This window comes from Salvelinus fontinalis, chromosome 29 (assembly GCF_029448725.1).
Source record: "Salvelinus fontinalis isolate EN_2023a chromosome 29, ASM2944872v1, whole genome shotgun sequence".
Classification (NCBI taxonomy): domain Eukaryota; kingdom Metazoa; phylum Chordata; class Actinopteri; order Salmoniformes; family Salmonidae; genus Salvelinus; species Salvelinus fontinalis.
The window spans coordinates 24760811-24775309 of NC_074693.1; the positions used below are offsets into that span (position 1 = coordinate 24760811).

The 14499-nt window shown below is 39.9% G+C and overlaps 1 protein-coding gene across 1 annotated transcript in view; it reads left to right on the plus strand.

The window, feature by feature from the left end:
- LOC129827680 (transmembrane 9 superfamily member 2-like) overlaps window positions 1-14499 on the plus strand; it is a 24957-nt gene continuing 10458 nt past the window's right edge. Inside the window, exons 1-11 of the mRNA XM_055888738.1 lie at window positions 1-294; window positions 4166-4233; window positions 10451-10544; window positions 10780-10907; window positions 11086-11215; window positions 11492-11619; window positions 11990-12101; window positions 12232-12311; window positions 12845-12950; window positions 13662-13794; window positions 14375-14494. Coding sequence (XP_055744713.1) covers window positions 160-294; window positions 4166-4233; window positions 10451-10544; window positions 10780-10907; window positions 11086-11215; window positions 11492-11619; window positions 11990-12101; window positions 12232-12311; window positions 12845-12950; window positions 13662-13794; window positions 14375-14494 — 1234 coding nt within the window. The 5' untranslated portion in view covers window positions 1-159. The remainder of the gene's footprint in view (window positions 295-4165; window positions 4234-10450; window positions 10545-10779; window positions 10908-11085; window positions 11216-11491; window positions 11620-11989; window positions 12102-12231; window positions 12312-12844; window positions 12951-13661; window positions 13795-14374; window positions 14495-14499) is intronic.

The following is a 14499-nucleotide window of genomic DNA, read 5'->3' on the forward strand; positions in this document are numbered from 1 at the left end:
CACCATACATCACATTGAAGAAGAAGCGTTGGACGCTAGCTAATTATCTAAGCTCAACTGGCTGACAAGCTGGCTAGCTAACGTTATTTTTCCTCGCAGAAACAAAAACGGAACTAGCTACATATCAAGTGAATTGAAATTAGAAACAAAACCGGGACAATGAAGACGCGGATAGACACCGAATTTGTACTTGTGTTCACGTTAGTTGCCTTTAGTACTTGTTCAGGATTCTACCTTCCGGGTTTAGCCCCAGTGAGTTTTTGTGAAGATGGTAAAGGAGGCGATGATTGTCAGGTAAATTTACACATTTGGTCTTTTTTACGGACTGACATTGTCCCACGTGGTTATTTCGCTGTAAACTAACTAGATTGTGCATCAAATTGACGTTTAATGTTACATTTGCTTGTAGTTTATTTCCTTCCGAAAGGCTAGCTAGTTACGGGGTTAGTTCCTAACGTTATTTAGCTAGCTGCATGCTAGTCAAGTGACAGATACTGCTGCACTAGCTACCAAAGCTATTCACTAGCTAAACTATCAAACCTTAGCGTAACGTTACCAGTTGTTGCTAGCTTGCTATCTGATTAGTCTTGATTTGAAGTGGTTGACATTAGCTAGTCTGCAACTTGTGCGTCACGGCTGGCTAGATAAGATCACAAAACATTTGCTCTTGAGAACCCAAGCAAGGTTCTCAGTTATAAGCACTGCTTACCGGTATGACCATGTTAACTACAATCCCGATACCGTTTAAACGTTTAGAAACGCCAATCACCACTTGCGATACCGTTTTCGAAACATATGGAACTTATATTTTCTCTGGGAATCTGAAAAGTAAAAATATATACACTTACTGTAGCAGGTTTGAACAGATCAATATGGCTTTTTACATCCAGCCGACGAACTACACTCCCTTCTCAATTATTCTAAGGGAACAGGTGGACATGCTAGATGGCTAATTAACACAGGCGGTCGCCTCTCTGTCTTCCTTAATTAAACAAGAACTGTAACATGGAGGTATGACCATGTGGGAACCCTAATCCCTGTAAAGGGTGTGTAGTAATTTAACCTTTAGTTTTCATCAAATTATTTCTGGCTGATATGAAAGATAAGTTAATTTTGTTTCCAAAACCGTACAGCGAAATAAGCGTGTTAAAGGCCCAGTGCAGTCAGAAACGTGATTACTTGTGTTTATCTCCACACTGAGGTTGGACTAATATTGTGAAAATGATAATGCTCTTTTAGTGTGAGTAAGAGCTGTTCCTAACCTCTGGCAATAACAGCTAATTATCAGTTTTCCCCCACCACTCAGACCACTCCCAGATAGTCCTAGCAAAATTCTTGCTTGAGAAATTGCTTTAACTAAGAAGCAATTTTTTACCATTTTGTTTAAAAACAATCACAGTAATGTACTTAAAGGTGCTACGCATTTTTGTTCTATTTTTGCATTGCTATTTGCGTTCATCCACCTCTGGCCTGCTCGCCTCCCTACCACTGAGGAAGTACAGTTCCCGCTCAGCCCAGTCAAAACTGTTCGCTGCTCTGGCACCCCAATGGTGGAACAAACTCCCTCACGACGCCAGGACAGCGGAGTCAATCACCACCTTCCGGAGACACCTGAAACCCCACCTCTTCAAGGAATACCTAGGATAAAGCAATCCTTCTGCCCCCCCCCCCCTTAAAATGATCTAGATGCACTATTGTAAAGTGGCTGTTCCACTGGATGTCATAAGGTGAATGCACCAATTTGTAAGTCGCTCTGGATAAGAGCGTCTGCTAAATGACTTAAATGTAAATGTAAATGTATTTCTTAAAATGTCCATAATATATCTGGTGCTAATAGTGGTACGTGTTGTGATTGGCCATAATATTCGCCAAAACCACTGTTCGAAATGGTGGACTAAAACCGAAAGTAACTTTCGTTTTCGTCCACCAGTTTCAAACAGCTGTAAAAAATGATATTTGTTGTTACTGAAAATATATTTCACAGTTATTTAGATTAGAGGTCGACCGATTATGATTTTTCAATGCCGATACCGATTATTGGAGGACAAAAAAAGCCGATACCGATTAATCGGCCGATTTATTTAAAAAAAAAAAAAAACATCCCCCATATATATATATATATCATACACACACACACATTTTTGTAATGACAATTGCAACAATACTGAATGAACAATGAACACTTTTATTTTAACTTTATATAATACATAAATACACACACACGCACACAGCTCTGAATTGACAATGATACGGAAGAGTCTGCTTAGGAGACAAATACTATCAACTGTTTGAATAAAAATAGAGTTTAAGTTACCTGTGAGGAATGTTGAAAACAAAAACTTTAATTTCTATATGCAGGAAATCCTATTTTAATAATGGGCATGGTAAGAATTGACAACCAAAGTTCGAGTCATAATTCCCATGACACCTTCTAGCAAAATCTGAAAAGCGCTTCCTTCATTTATTCCATAGGATATTTTTAGATTCACTTAAAATAAGGTCTGTGTTTCGTGTAGGCTTACATCACCGTGCCAATTTTATAACTGTGTAGATATCCATAGGACAAGGTAACTGATCAATATTGGCTAAATATAAGCGAAGATACATTTTTTTGTAGAGTGGATTTATGAAAATATGTTCACAAACGTTACCTTATCCTAGTGAGATTTACACTGGTATCAAAACGTCGAGGCGGTTTAAGCCTGCACGAAACACAGACCTTATTTGAAGTAGATCAAGACATTCTCTATGGAAGACATGAACGGTAAAATAACGAAGGAACCCCTTTCAAGTACAGCCGCAAGTTATTACAGGAATTATAACACGTCGACTATTTCTCTCTAAACCATATACCTTTGACTAATCCGGAAACTGTCACCTCGAAAAACAAAACGTTTATTCCGTTCCGTATTTTATCTAACGGGTGGCATCCATGAGTCTAAATATTCCTGTTACATTGCACAACCTTCAATGGTGTCATAATTACGTAAAATTCTGGCAAATTAGTTCGCAAAGAGCCAGGCGGCCCAAACTGTTGCATATACCCTGACTCTGCGTGCAATGAACGCAAGAGAAATTACACAATTTCACCTGGTTAATATTGCCTGCTAACCTGGATTTCTTTTAGCTAAATATGCAGGTTTAAAAATATATACTTGTGTATTGATTTTAAGAAAGGCATTGATGTTTATGGTCAAGTACACATTGGAGCAATGACAGTCATTGATTGATTGTTTTTTATAAGATAAGTTGAATGTTAGCTAGCAATTTACCTTAGCTTACTGCATTTGCGTAACAGGCAGGCTCCTCGTGGAGTGCAATGTAATCAGGTGTTAGAGCATTGGACTAGTTAACTGTAAGGTTGCAAGATTGGATCCCCCGAGCTGACAAGGTTAAAAATCTGTCGTTCTGCCTCGTTGTTCCTAGGCCGTCATTGAAAATAAGAATGTGTTCTTATCTGACTTGCCTAGTTAAATAAAGAGGTCGGCCATCGACCTCTAATTTAGATGGTACAATGATTCCCTACACCATTCAGTTCTTGTTGTATTATTAAACTGACTTCAAAACACAGGCCTCTGTGTGTTCATGACCTAAATTACATGCGGGTGTACAGTATATTCGTAGCATCTGTCATAATAGTAACCCATGTTAGTAGTTGCATATTAGATCTCCCCTCTTTCTACATTCCTAACTGATATTTTCTGTCACATCCGCTTGCATGTGCACCCTTTGACAAAGGTGTTTTCCCGCTAATTGCATTATGGACAGAACATTCGCGCGTAGCCTGCTTGCTGCCTTGTGCGTTTTGCTGCTCTTATAATGTGATTAAATAATAGTTTATCAACGTGACCGATGCATGCATACTAACCGTAGTCATGCAGGTGTTTGCAAGGTTTAGTGCATGTGCCAGGTGATCTAAATCGCAACTTCTGCACCGTCGTCGCTCAAAAAAGTTGGGTAAATATTTTGTCAAAATGTTGGATAATTTTAAGGATCAACCCCATGGACAATCGTTGGAGTAAATGCAAATTATAATTTTATTCAACACTTTTGCTTGTAAATGAATCTTCCAGGTTTGGGCAGTGCTTTGACTGTATACCAGTAAGTGGTATCGCACAGATTTCTTAGGCAACATGCCTGTATGACCATCTCTCTCCTTCCTTAGACTCTCATCCAGCTGTTTGTGAATCGCTTGGACTCAGTGGAATCAGTTCTGCCCTATGAATATGACGTGTAAGTAGTAGCCAAGGTTTATTATAGGTTTGTGTTTTAGTTTTTATTTCTATTAGATCTTTGATTTTTATTTGAAATTCTGTTTAGTTTCAGTTTTCAGACTTGATTGGCTAGTTGTTATTTAGTTCAGTTGTATACACATATTTCATTTTTAGATTATTTAGTTTGTGTTAGTGTCCGAAAGCATGCATGGGAGGTAATTTCCTGTTCATAAGAGCATGTCAAATTTGTTGTCAATTGAAAGTGAAGAGTCTACATTTTTTGTTGTTGAAATTAAGGCATACAGTGCATTTGGAAAGTAGTCCCCTTGACGTTTTCAAAATATTGTTACGTTACAGGCTTATTCTAAAATGGATTAAATACAAATTTTCCCTCATCGATCTACACACAATACCCCATAATGACAAAAATGAAAATAGGTTTTTAAAAACAGAAATGCGTTATTTACATAAGTATTCAGACCCTTTGCTATGAGTCTCGAAATTGAGCTCAGGTGCATCCTGTTTCCCATTGATGATCTTTGAGATGTATCTACAGCTTGATTGGAGTCCACCTGTGGTAAATTAAATTGATTGAACATGATTTGGAAAGGCACACGCCTATCTAGATAAGGTCCCAGATTTGACAGTGCATGACAGAGCAAAAACCAAGCCATGAGGTCGAAGGAATTGTCAATAGAGCTCCGAGAGAGGGGTGTGTCGAGGCATAGATCTTGGGAAGAGTACAAAAAAATGTCTGCAGCATTGAAGGTCCCCAAGAACACAGTGGCCTCCATCATTCTTAAATGGAAGAAGTTTGGAACCACCAAGACTCTTCCAAGAGCTGGCCATCCGACTAAACTGAGCAATTGGGGAGAATGGCCTTGGTCAGGGATGTGGCCCGATGGTCACTCTGACAGAGCTCCAGAGTTCCTCTGTGGAGATGGTTGTCCTTCTTGAAGGTACTCATATCTCTGCAGCACTCCACCAATCAGGCCTTTATGGTAGAGTGGCCAGACGGAAGCCACTCCTTAGTAAAAGGAAAATGACAGCCCGCTTGGAGTTTGCTAAAAGGCATAAAGGAGTCTGACAATGAGAAACATGATTCTCTGGTCTGATGAAACCAATATTGAACTCTTTGGCATGAATGCCAAATGTCACGTCTGGAGGAAACCTGGCACCATCCCTACGGTGAAGCACGGTGGTGGCAGCATCATGCTGTGAGGATATTTTTCGGCGGCAGGGACTGGGAGACTAGTCGGGATCGAGGGAAAGATGAACGGCACAAAGTACAGAGAGATCCTTGATGAAAACCTGCTCCAGAGTGCTCAGGTCCTCAGACTGGGGCAAAGGTTCACCTTCCAACAGGACAACAACAGGAGTGGCTTCGGGACAATCCTTGAGTGGCTCAGCCAGAGCCCGGACTTGAACCTGATCAAACATCTCTGGAGAGACCTAAAGATAGCTGTGCAGCAACGTTCCCCATTCAACCTGACAGAGCTAAAGAGGATCTGCAGAGAAGAATGGGAGAATCTCCTCAAATACAGGTGTGCCAAGCTTGTAGCGTCTAACCCAAGACGACTTGAGGCTGTAACTGCTGCCAAAGGTGCCTCAACAAAGTACTAATGAAAGGGTCTGAATAGTTATGAAAATGTTATATTTCAGTTTTGAATTTTTAGTTAATGTGTTAACATTTCTTAACTGATTTTTGCTTTGTCATTATGGGGCATTGTGTGTAGAGGGGGGGGGGGGGGGGACTATTTAACCCATTTTAAAATAAGGCTGTAACATAACAAAATGTAGAAAAGTCAAGGGGTGTGAATTCTTTCTGAATGCAGTGTGTATTTGTGTCTATATACAGTACCAGTCAAAAGTTTGGACACCTACTCATTCAAGGGTTTTTCTTTATTTTACTATTTTCTACATTGTAGAATCAAAACTATGAAATAACACACATGGAATCATGTAGCAACCAAAAAAGTGTTAAACAAATCAAAATATATATTTTTATTTGATATTCTTAAAAGTAGCCACCCTTTGCCTTGATGACATGGAGATTAATACATCATTATTGGACGTTGCTACCCCGTGTCTGCCCCTCCTGTTTGTTGTGATGCTGAGTTTGCCGACTGTCAGCTGTACGTAAACACATGGACAAATCCATTTTCGACTGTGTTTTGGAAAGGTAAACACTAAGGTAACGTTAGCTTGAAACAATAAGTGCCAGCAGTTCATTTGCTAGTGAAATAAATGTAAATGCAAATAGGAAAAATAACTGGTCTCATTTGTGCGAGTGTGATATACATTTTATTCCTCGTCTCATTAGTTGTATTTTCCACATAATATTACGAGGATCACGCAACCTGACACTGTAATTATGATCCGCGTCACAAAAAGCATTACAAAGGTATAATCAAATATAAACATCTTAAATGGAGTCGGTCTCATGTCCATTGCTCTTGTTTCTTGGCCCAAGCAGATCTCTTCTTCTTATTGGTGTCCTTTAGTAGTGGTTTCTTTGTAGCAATTTGACCATGAAGGCCTGACTCAAGCAGTCTCCCCTGAACAGTTGATGTTGAGATGTGTCTGTTACTTGAACTCTGAAGAATTTATTTGGGCTGCAATTTCTGAGGCTGGTAACTCTAATGAACTTATCCTCTGCAGCAGAGGTAACTCTGGGTCTTCCTTTCCTGTGGTGGTCCTCATGAGATCCAGTTTCATCATAGAGCTTGATGGTTTTTGCGACTACACTTGAAGAAACTTTCAAAGTTCTTGAAATGTTCCGTATTGACTGACCTTCATGTCTAGTAATGATGGACTGTCATTTCTCTTTGCTTATATGAGCTCTTTGTGCCATAATATGGACTTGATCTTTTACCAAATAGCCCTATCTTCTGTATACCACCCCTACCTTGTCACAAGACAACTGATTGGCTCAAATGTATTAGGAAGGAAAGAAATTCCATATATTTACTTCAAACAAGGCACACCTGTTAATTGACATTTATTCCAGGTGATTACCTCATGAAGCTGGTTGATAGAATCCAAGAGTGTGTGAAGCTGTCATCAAGGCAAAGGGTGGCTACTTTGAAGAATCTCAAATATAAAATATATTTTGATTTAACACTAATTTGGTTACAACATGATTACACGTGTTATTTCATAGTTTTGATGTCTTCACTATTATTCTACAATGTAGTAAAAATAAAGAAACTCTGGAATGAGTAGGTGTGTCCAAACTTTTGAATTGGTATCGTTTTATATTGTTTTGTAAAAAGTGTGTATGGGGGATTGGAAATGAAGCAGACCATTACAGTGGGGCAAAAAAGTATTTAGTCAGTCACCAATTGAGCAAGTTCTCCCACTTAAAAAGATGAGAGGTCTGTAATTTTCATCATAGGTACACTTCAACTATGACAGACAAAATGAGGGAAAAAAATCCAGAAAATCACATTGTAGGATTTTTTATGAATTTATTTGCAAATTATGGTGGAAAATAAGTATTTGGTCACCTACAAACAAGCAAGATTTCTGGCTCTCACAGACCTGTAACTTCTTCTTTAAGAGGCTCCTCTGTCCTCCACTCATTACCTGTATTAATGGCACCTGTTTGAACTTGTTATCAGTATAAAAGACACCTGACCACAACCTCAAACAGTCACACTCCAAACTCCACTATGGCCAAGACCAAAGAGCTGTCAAAGGACACCAGAAACAAAATTGTAGACCTGCACCAGGCTGGGAAGACTAAATCTGCAATAGGTAAGCAGCTTGGTTTGAAGAAATCAACTGTGGGAGCAGTTATTAGGAAATGGAAGACATACAAGACCAATGATAATCTCCCTCGATCTGGGGCTCCACGCAAGATCTCACCCCTTGGGGTCAAAATGATCACAAGAACGGTGAGCAAAAATCCCAGAACCACACGGGGGGGACCTAGTGAATGACCTGCAGAGAGCTGGGACCAAAGTAACAAAGCCTACCATCAGTAACACACTACGCCGCCAGGGACTCAAATCCTGCAGTGCCAGACGTGTCCCCCTGCTTAAACCAGTACATGTCCAGGCCCATCTGAAGTTTGCTAGAGAGCATTTGGATGATCCAGAAGAAGATTGGGAGAATGTCAGATGAAACCAAAATACAACTTTTTGGTAAAAACTCAACTCGTTGTTTGGAGGACAAAGAATGCTGAGTTGCATCCAAAGAACACCATACCTACTGTGAAGCATTGGGGTGGAAACATCATGCTTTGGGGCTGTTTTTCTGCAAAGGGACCAGGACGACTGATCTGTGTAAAGGACAGAATGAATGGGGCCATGTATCGAGATTTTGAATGAAAACCTCCTTCCATCAGCAAGGGCATTGAAGATGAAACGTGGCTTGGTCTTTCAGCATGACAATGATCCCAAACACACCGCCCGGGCAACGAAGGAGTGGCTTCGTAAGACGCATTTCAAGGTCCTGGAGTGGCCTAGCTAGTCTCCAGATCTCAACCCCATAGAAAATCTTTGGAGGGAGTTGAAAGTCCGTGTTGCACAGCAACAGCCCCAAAACATCACTGCTCTAGAGGAGATCTGCATGGGAGGAATGGGCCAAAATACCAGCAACAGTGTGTGAAAACCTTGTGAAGACTTACAGAAAACGTTTGACCTCTGTCATTGCCAACAAAGGGTATATAACAAAGTATTGAGATAAACTTCTGTTATTGACCAAATACTTATTTTCCACCATAATTTGCAAATAAATTCATAAAAAAATCCTACAATGTGATTTTCTGGATTTTTTTTTCTCTCATTTTGTCTGTCATAGTTGAAGTGTACCTATGATGACAATTACAGGCCTCTCATCTTTTTAAGTGGGAGAACTTGCACAATTGGTGGCTGACTAAATACTTTTTTGCCCCACTGTACATTGGAAGCCACAATCTATCTGCAATATTTAAGCTGATCTACCCCTTAAAAAAGAATCAAGTTAGCTACCTAGACACATTTTCCCATTAGCCAGTGATGGTGATTCACAAACTATTTGTTCTATTTGAAACATAATCTCCTGGCAGCATTTACCGGCTAGATTCAGTAGCTTAACCCCTAAATGTGCCGTTCCACGAGAAGAGTGCTTTTTGCATCCCTATTTGATATTTTAAGTAGAAATTGTACACCAATATTGATTTATAAAAGCCTGTTTTTGTTAAAAGAAGTGCCATTTAAAAAATGACCACATGGAGAATTTAGTAAATTTGATTTTTAATATGGATAAAGACTTGCTAAAGTGCCAAAATTTAGCATTTTGACTTGTCCTTCATTGCACTCTGTGAATTCTAGGAAGATTTTAACCCATATAAACCAAACATTTCTCCAAGTTTACACCATCATTGTAAGCCCTAGTTATTTTGTTGCTTTGACAGTCATTCCTAAAGATAATTATTTATTTCATTTGATTACAGATTCATTTACGTTTGTCCCTCATTTTAAGGTCAACCCTGTTACGTGAACTGAACTGTTCATTTAATTTGGTTTAAATATTTTTTTCAAAATAAATTTAACAGATAATAGTACAATTATTGTGTGAAAACAGGTGCTACTCTTTTTCTTTTTTTTGCCATTTTTGTGGTGGAAAACTAAGCGGGTCGAGCATAACAGTTTCCCCTGTTACCCACAGAATGTTTTAACAATTTTTATGAAGCTTAACATTCCATTGCCACTCACTGTTCCACACAATAAGCTTCCAAGGGGAATTATGGCTGATGTTGAAGATGTAATCGTCAACCCTGTTATTTTATTTGGTTCTTAATAGGCACTTAGGCTACTAGCCTTTATTATACATGTTCTTTTAAATTTTTTATTTAAAAAAAAAGTTTAACCACTTGATGGGATTTTTTTTTAATGCAGTTGAGCATGTGCTCTTCGACAGAATGTTAAAAGTAGGTGATATCAAATGTATATATTTAAACAAAATAAATCACACTTATTAAAAGGCCCCGAAATGGTGGAATAACCCCCCCCCCCCCAAAGCCTCAAAACACCAAACTGCACACAGTTTAGAAGGAAAAAAAACTAAAACTGAACATAATTCATGACTGTTTTTATTTTAGTTAGTTTTGGAGTCATAGATAATAGTTTGAGTATATATTTGTTCATTATTTAATTTTATTTTTTGGCAGCAGTTCTGACCTCTGTCTCTACCGTATCTTACTTTTGTTAGATCATTGCACATTCATTGTCAACAAATTTTTTTCACAGCTTTGACTTCTGCAAAGATGACAACGAGAGGAGACCGTCTGAGAACCTGGGCCAGGTGCTATTTGGTGAGAGAATTGAAACGTCACCATACAAGGTAGGGCACCTTTGTCATCACAGGTTTCATTGATAGTCTGGCATGTACCACCAGACTTTAATTAATCTAAAGGTTCTCTGGGCCCAGCTTTTCAGGTATTGGATTCCATTGTTTTGTGTTGCTCAATCACTCCAGGCAAGACCGGCTATTCAAGCTGCACTGTTCTTCCTGTTATACCCATTAATGTGTTACTTTATGGCAGTTTCAAGAGTTTTTATTCTTCACTTTCCCTCAGTTCCTTTTCAAAAAAGATGAGAAATGCAAGAAATTGTGCACCAAAACCTATGAGAAGAGTAAAACCGAGGATAAGAACATGCTGGACTTCCTCAAGAGAGGAATGCAGTTGAACTACCAGCACCATTGGTGAGCTAATCATTCTCCTCATGAATAGGTTGAGATACTTCTAGGTAATTCTACAGAAAATGGGTCTGCTTATCCCCAGGCATAGTAGGACAGATTTTTGTCAACCAAATCACTTGCAGGGCTTTTCCAGTTTGAGTGTTTTTTAATTGGGTTTAACCAAATGTGTCTTTGTTTTCAGGATTGTTGACAACATGCCAGTCACTTGGTGCTATGATGTGGAAGACAGTCAGAAATACTGCAATCCTGGATTCCCCATTGGCTGCCTCGTCACCGCCGAAGGGCGCGCTAAAGATGCCTGTGTCATCAATGTGAGCCATACTTTTACAATATCTCACACACAGGATGGTTGCCCAATATCTATCTGATAACACCAGAGATTGTAGCTATGCCAATTCTAGTTCAGGGCAGGCTGTGTTGTGAAATGGTAATATTCAGTAGTAACAACATCATTAGGTTGGACCATGAGTAGGGTGAGTCAGTGAGCTGTTTTTATAATAGCTCTAATGATAACCTGCTTTGAATATGATTGTTTAGTATGCACTATGTAATATGGGGTAATTGACTGGAATCTTTTCTCTTTTCAGTCCGATTTCAACAAGAAGAACACATTTTACATCTTCAACCATGTGGACATCAAATTGACCTACCACAATGGGGAGGGGGAGGGGTGGAGAGGAGCTCGCCTGGTGGCTGCTACACTGGAGCCCAAGAGGTAAGAATTTCAGATGGCCAGATGGCGTGTAAATCAGGTGATGTATGAGCAGATCTATTCCATTTTCATTAGCCGCACTTGAACATCCTGTCGCTGGTGCTTCCATAGGTGGCCATGAATATGCACTGTTCTATACTCGATGAACAACCGTTTGCCACGTACGGTTGTTTTATTTTATTGTTGATTAGTGTCATTTCCACATTTCACCAGAGGAGGCCAAAACTCATACTTTTTTTGCACCGCAGCGCGCATCTGGTATAGAAAAGCAGAGTTTCATATGAGGCACTGGAAAGCCCACAACTTTATAATACTTTTTGAAATGGTTTTGTGTTGTAGCTAGTGGTCTTATGTATGTTTGTGTGATTGACAGTATCAACAATGCTGATGCTGACAAACCGACATGTGAAGGCCCTCCCATGGAGGTTCCTGGAGAGTTTAACAGTGATGTGAAAATCACCTACACCTACTCTGTCAGCTTCGAGGTACATTAGAACAGTTAACCACAAAGTATTTGTTTTACACATACAAGTACACCATGTGTTTGGTCAACAGCATAGTTCATACAAGCATTAAAGTATCCTCTTTCTCAAATAATCATTTCTTAATTCACAGGAAAACAATGACATCAAGTGGGCCTCTAGATGGGACTACATTTTGGTCTCCATGCCTCACACCAACATCCAGTGGTTCAGGTACGCTAGGTCTCGGGTACGCTAGGTCTCGGGTACGCTAGGTCTCGGGTACGCTAGGTCTCGGGTACGCTTGGTCTCGGGTACGCTAGGTCTCGCAACACTCAGCCCTGATAAGGGACTTACAGCACAGAAGTAAATAAAATCTCTAACAGGCCTCTGAGAAGGCCCTTCCTTATATCCTAATCAGCAGACAACTGTTCTGTAAACACCAGCCTGAGAGACTTGTATGAAGTCAAAACCAAAAGGCAGTGATGTTGTTTCCAGTCAATCACTATCAACAGATATGAGTTTAATCCATAACATACAGCATCTAGTCTAGTGACCATCAACCTGCACCTTAAATGTCACAAATGGAACACTGGAAATCATGTCTAACAAACTCCAAATATGCTAAACAGTATGTTGATCACTCTAAATGTAATAGGAACTTTAGTCATGTTAAATATTCCCATTCCAGTGCAGTTATACAGTAGATTAGTATGTGGTGCTCTTCTGCTGTCATGTTAATGGCGCATGGCTTGTGTTCTTTCCAGCATCATGAACTCCCTGGTCATCGTGCTCTTCCTGTCTGGCATGGTGGCTATGATAATGCTGAGGACCCTGCACAAGGACATCGCCAGGTACAACCAGGTGGACCAGGTAAAGAAACACACACAGAGGCTCTTTGAGACACTCACCATCTCACTTCTCTGACCGTCAAACTATAGGATCGAATGAAACCAAGTTACATGCAGCGAAACAGAACTGGATTATTCAGTTGTGTTCCATTGTACGCAAAGGAATCTGTCATGAGTGAATGGGGCAAATGGACGTGGCAGAGGATCCATCTGCCAAAAGTCATTGATGTTCTGTATGTTGCCGAACCACAAGCATGAAACCTTTGTTGTAACATTTCATATTCACAGGAAGACATGATAAAGGCTCCACCAAAACAAGGAAAATCCATATTTTATGTAAGCTTATCGAAAGCCATTTGAGCACAAATTGGGGATTGTTGGTGTGATTTCTGGGAGCTACCGCTTGAAGTGTCATAACTTGTAAACCTTTTAAAATGTGGTGTAGTGCAGGCCATCATTTACAGCTGAACAGTCCTTTGAATAAAACAAAAACAAAAATCTTAACCACCTCTGCTATTGGGCTAAACTGAGTTCTTGTCTATACCATATTTTACAGCCATTGGCTAACGTGATCATGTGGTTTTTGCTACACTAGCAAGTGTTAGACGAGCTGGAAGATGGGCTAATGAGTCACTCTTGGTGATTGGCTGATCCGTAACGAAGCAATTTGAATATGCATACCTTTGACCATTCCATTGGGTCTGATTGGTTGTGGTGCACTCTAACCCAACAGGAGGATGCCCAGGAGGAGTCTGGGTGGAAGCAGGTGCACGGGGATGTGTTTAGGCCTCCCAGGAAGGGCATGCTGCTTTCTGTGTTCCTCGGCCAGGGAACCCAAATCTTCATCATGACCTTCATCACCCTCTGTAAGTAACTCTTCCTCAGATGCTTTAAAACCCTCTTAAGGATCTGACCCTTTCTTTAAAAATGTTGCCTAAAATGACATACCCAAAACTAACTGCCTGAAGCAAGGATATGCATATTCTTGATACAATTTGAAAGGGAATATAACACATTAGATCTGGTCAAATATATTTTTCTGTACCATTTTTGAAATTTAAGAGAAAGGCCATAATGTATTATTCCAGCCCAGGCTCAATTTAGAATGTGGCCACAAGATGGCAGCAGTGTATGTGGAAAGTTTTAGACTGATCCAATGAACCATTGCATATCCGTTAAAAATGTGATATCAAGACTGTCCAAATGTGCCTAATTGGTTTGTTAATACATTTTCAAATTCATAATTGTGAACTCTCTTCAAGCATTAGCATGGTATTCTTTCCCTGTAATAGCTACTGTAAATTGGACAGTGCAGTTAGATTAACAAGAATTTAATCTTTCTGCCCATATCAGATATGTCTGTCTTGGGATTTTTTTTGTTACTTACAACCTCATGCTAATCACATTAGTCTACGTTAGCTCAACCATCTCGTGTCTCGTCTCTAGTCCTGGCCTGCCTGGGGTTCCTGTCTCCAGCTAACCGAGGTGCTCTGATGACCTGTTCTGTGGTGCTGTGGGTTCTGCTGGGCACCCCTGCAGGATACGTGTCAGCACGCCTCTACAAGAGTAAG